The sequence below is a fragment of the Palaemon carinicauda genome, chromosome 9 (genome assembly GCF_036898095.1).
Source record: "Palaemon carinicauda isolate YSFRI2023 chromosome 9, ASM3689809v2, whole genome shotgun sequence".
Lineage (NCBI taxonomy): Eukaryota > Metazoa > Arthropoda > Malacostraca > Decapoda > Palaemonidae > Palaemon > Palaemon carinicauda.
Genome location: NC_090733.1, coordinates 115,112,614 through 115,115,113, shown reverse-complemented (window position 1 = coordinate 115,115,113; position 2,500 = coordinate 115,112,614). Strand labels below are relative to the sequence as shown.

General features: G+C 34.6%; 2 protein-coding genes across 3 annotated transcripts in view; one reads left to right on the top strand and one right to left on the bottom strand.

Moving 5' to 3' along the window:
* The window catches only part of LOC137647067 (monocarboxylate transporter 12-like), a 15,438-nt gene extending 13,673 nt beyond the window's left edge, over positions 1–1,765 (bottom strand). The window contains exon 1 of one of the 2 annotated variants that reach the window (XM_068380231.1): positions 1,014–1,765. In XM_068380231.1, the coding sequence (XP_068236332.1) occupies positions 1,014–1,103 (90 nt within the window). In that variant the 5' untranslated portion in view covers positions 1,104–1,765. Of the gene's footprint in view, positions 1–944 lie in introns of both variants that reach the window. The other variant, XM_068380232.1, reaches the window with a different exon arrangement.
* The window catches only part of LOC137647068 (monocarboxylate transporter 12-B-like), a 56,928-nt gene that overhangs the window by 26,130 nt on the left and 28,298 nt on the right, over positions 1–2,500 (top strand). The window lies entirely within an intron of this gene.

Below are 2,500 nucleotides of genomic sequence, written 5' to 3'. Positions count from 1 at the left end.
ACTAATTAACTACTAACTAATAGTCATGGAAACTACCTACAAGAAGCAAAGTCACAGTCAACTATATCTATTAACCTTCCATCTGTAATTTGCTAGCAATCTCTTAATGTCTTTTCTCTTGCCTTTGATTGCATAAAGATTTTCTTCTGCTTATAAGCTTGCTTCTCGCATCCATCATATTCTGTCTCTTTGTTTTTTTGTTTTTTTTTTAATATGTGAACATAAAATCGTACATTAATTCTTACATGGGCAAACAAAGCACACCCATAATCACATAAATACATGAATATAGATGTTATCATCAGCCATTGTTAGTTCACTGAAGGACAAAGGCCTCATACATGTCCCTCCAAAAGCGGCTCCTTATTTTCTTTTTCTGCCAGTCTAAACTCGCAATTTTTTTTATCCGTATACGCACGCACACGCATATATATATATATATATATATATATATATATATATATATATATATATATATATATATACATATTTATATATATATTTATATATACATGCATATATATGTGTATATATTATATATACTATATATATATATATATTTATATATATATTTATATATACATGCATATATATGTGTATATATTATATATACTATATATATACATATATATATACATATGTATATATATAGTATGTATAATATATACACATATATATGCATGTATATATATATATATATATATATATATATATATATATATATATATATATATATACATGCATATATATGTGTATATATTATATATACTATATATATACATATGTATATATATATATATATATATATGTATATATAAATATGTATTTATATATATACAATATATAATGTGTGTGCGTGCATGTATGTTCATATGTATGTACTATCTATACACACAAAGTACATATATGGGCATATATAAAAATCATATGAAACAACAACTTACATCATTGCATAACTCGTAGCCAAGTATCAACACTATGCAAATTTTCCTACGTCACGGAAAAGTCCTTACCAATATAATGGCACATCCCAGCGCAACCATCCACCCCCACCCGCCGTCCGGGGTACGGGAGACCAACTCAGCATCTTTGTCGTTGCCCATCTCAGTTTTATCTTGGACATCTAGTATTGCAAGTCAATGACAGTGCAATATTGCTTTATCTGCAACGGAGGGTACGGCACATGCAACAGTTTTTTTTATGTAATTTAGTTGTTGAGTTGTTGAAAGTTATTAAATATTGGTTTATCTTGAGACTTTTTTGGTAGTTTTCTTGCTGTTCAGGAACGCCATCGTCATTCTAATCAACACTGAAAAGTATTTTTGTGGTGGTTATTATTTTACAGCACCAAAGCGTCACTTTATGATGACATTTTGTTGATTATCGTCACCTTTGTCATAATAAACATTGTTCAAAACATTTCGATAACCTTTATCTTTTAAGTCTTCTTTACACATCACCTTACCTTATCACACAACACACGCAATATCTATTTTGTAAAAAAATTTCAGTAATCCCAAATCCAGCGCTCACTTAGATAGGAGCAGCGCAAAGAAGTACAGAATCCATTTCAGTCTGTAAGATACAGTTAATCCTTTTCAGGAGAGAATTATCGAACGTGTTTCAGTCGCCCCTGAAAGCGTGACCGCCAAACAGAGGAGAAAAGGGTAACCCGTCCTGGTCTCGCAACACCGACCAATCAACTGAAGTTTTAAGAGGCGATTTCTGCCGACGACGAAAGAGAATACTTTGTGCACTGACCTTGAAGCATGTTATGTAGCTCAATTTTTTTTTTTCATTAAGTTAAAGTTTTTCTTATCAACAATATGTCTGGGAGACGTCCTGTTTCTTTTGTGAAATGCACGTAGATTTTCATCTGCAAGTCATTTATTTAAATTTCGAGAAACCATTCCAACTATATTACGACCCCCATCGGAAAATCTCGGAGATGAATCACGCAGCCCGGACGAAGAAAAAAATAAAAAACAAATTTTAACCGTAAGAAAAACAAGCCATAGCGTTAGATAACGTCCCAGGGCCAAAACTTGGCCACTGTAAAACTGGCAAAAAGCACCTAAACTTGAAAGAAGACCCTGCGCCGCTCGGGGGTGCCTTGCAACAAGGGCTGTTGCTCTGGTAGCCTTGGTGTCGCTTGGGATGCATCCAACATCTTGCACTGACCTTTAGGTTGAACCACGTGCTTTAGCTGAGTATTGAATGAATTTGCGATGACGGGGGTTGGATGGGCGGAGAAGGAACGGTTGGGTTGGGGGTTTATATGGGCGGGGGTGGGACAGGTCTAGGAGGACCAAGGGACAGGTGGATTGGTTTGGGGGATTGTGGGACGGAGGTTCGTTGAACAGGTGGGCAGGAGACAGATGGACTCTGGATGGAAACTGATGGAATAAATGAGCTATGAATAGTTAGGATTATGCGATAGAGGTTACGAATAGAGATTTTGGTTGCTATAGGTTATTATAGACTTCGGTTGCATTTGAAA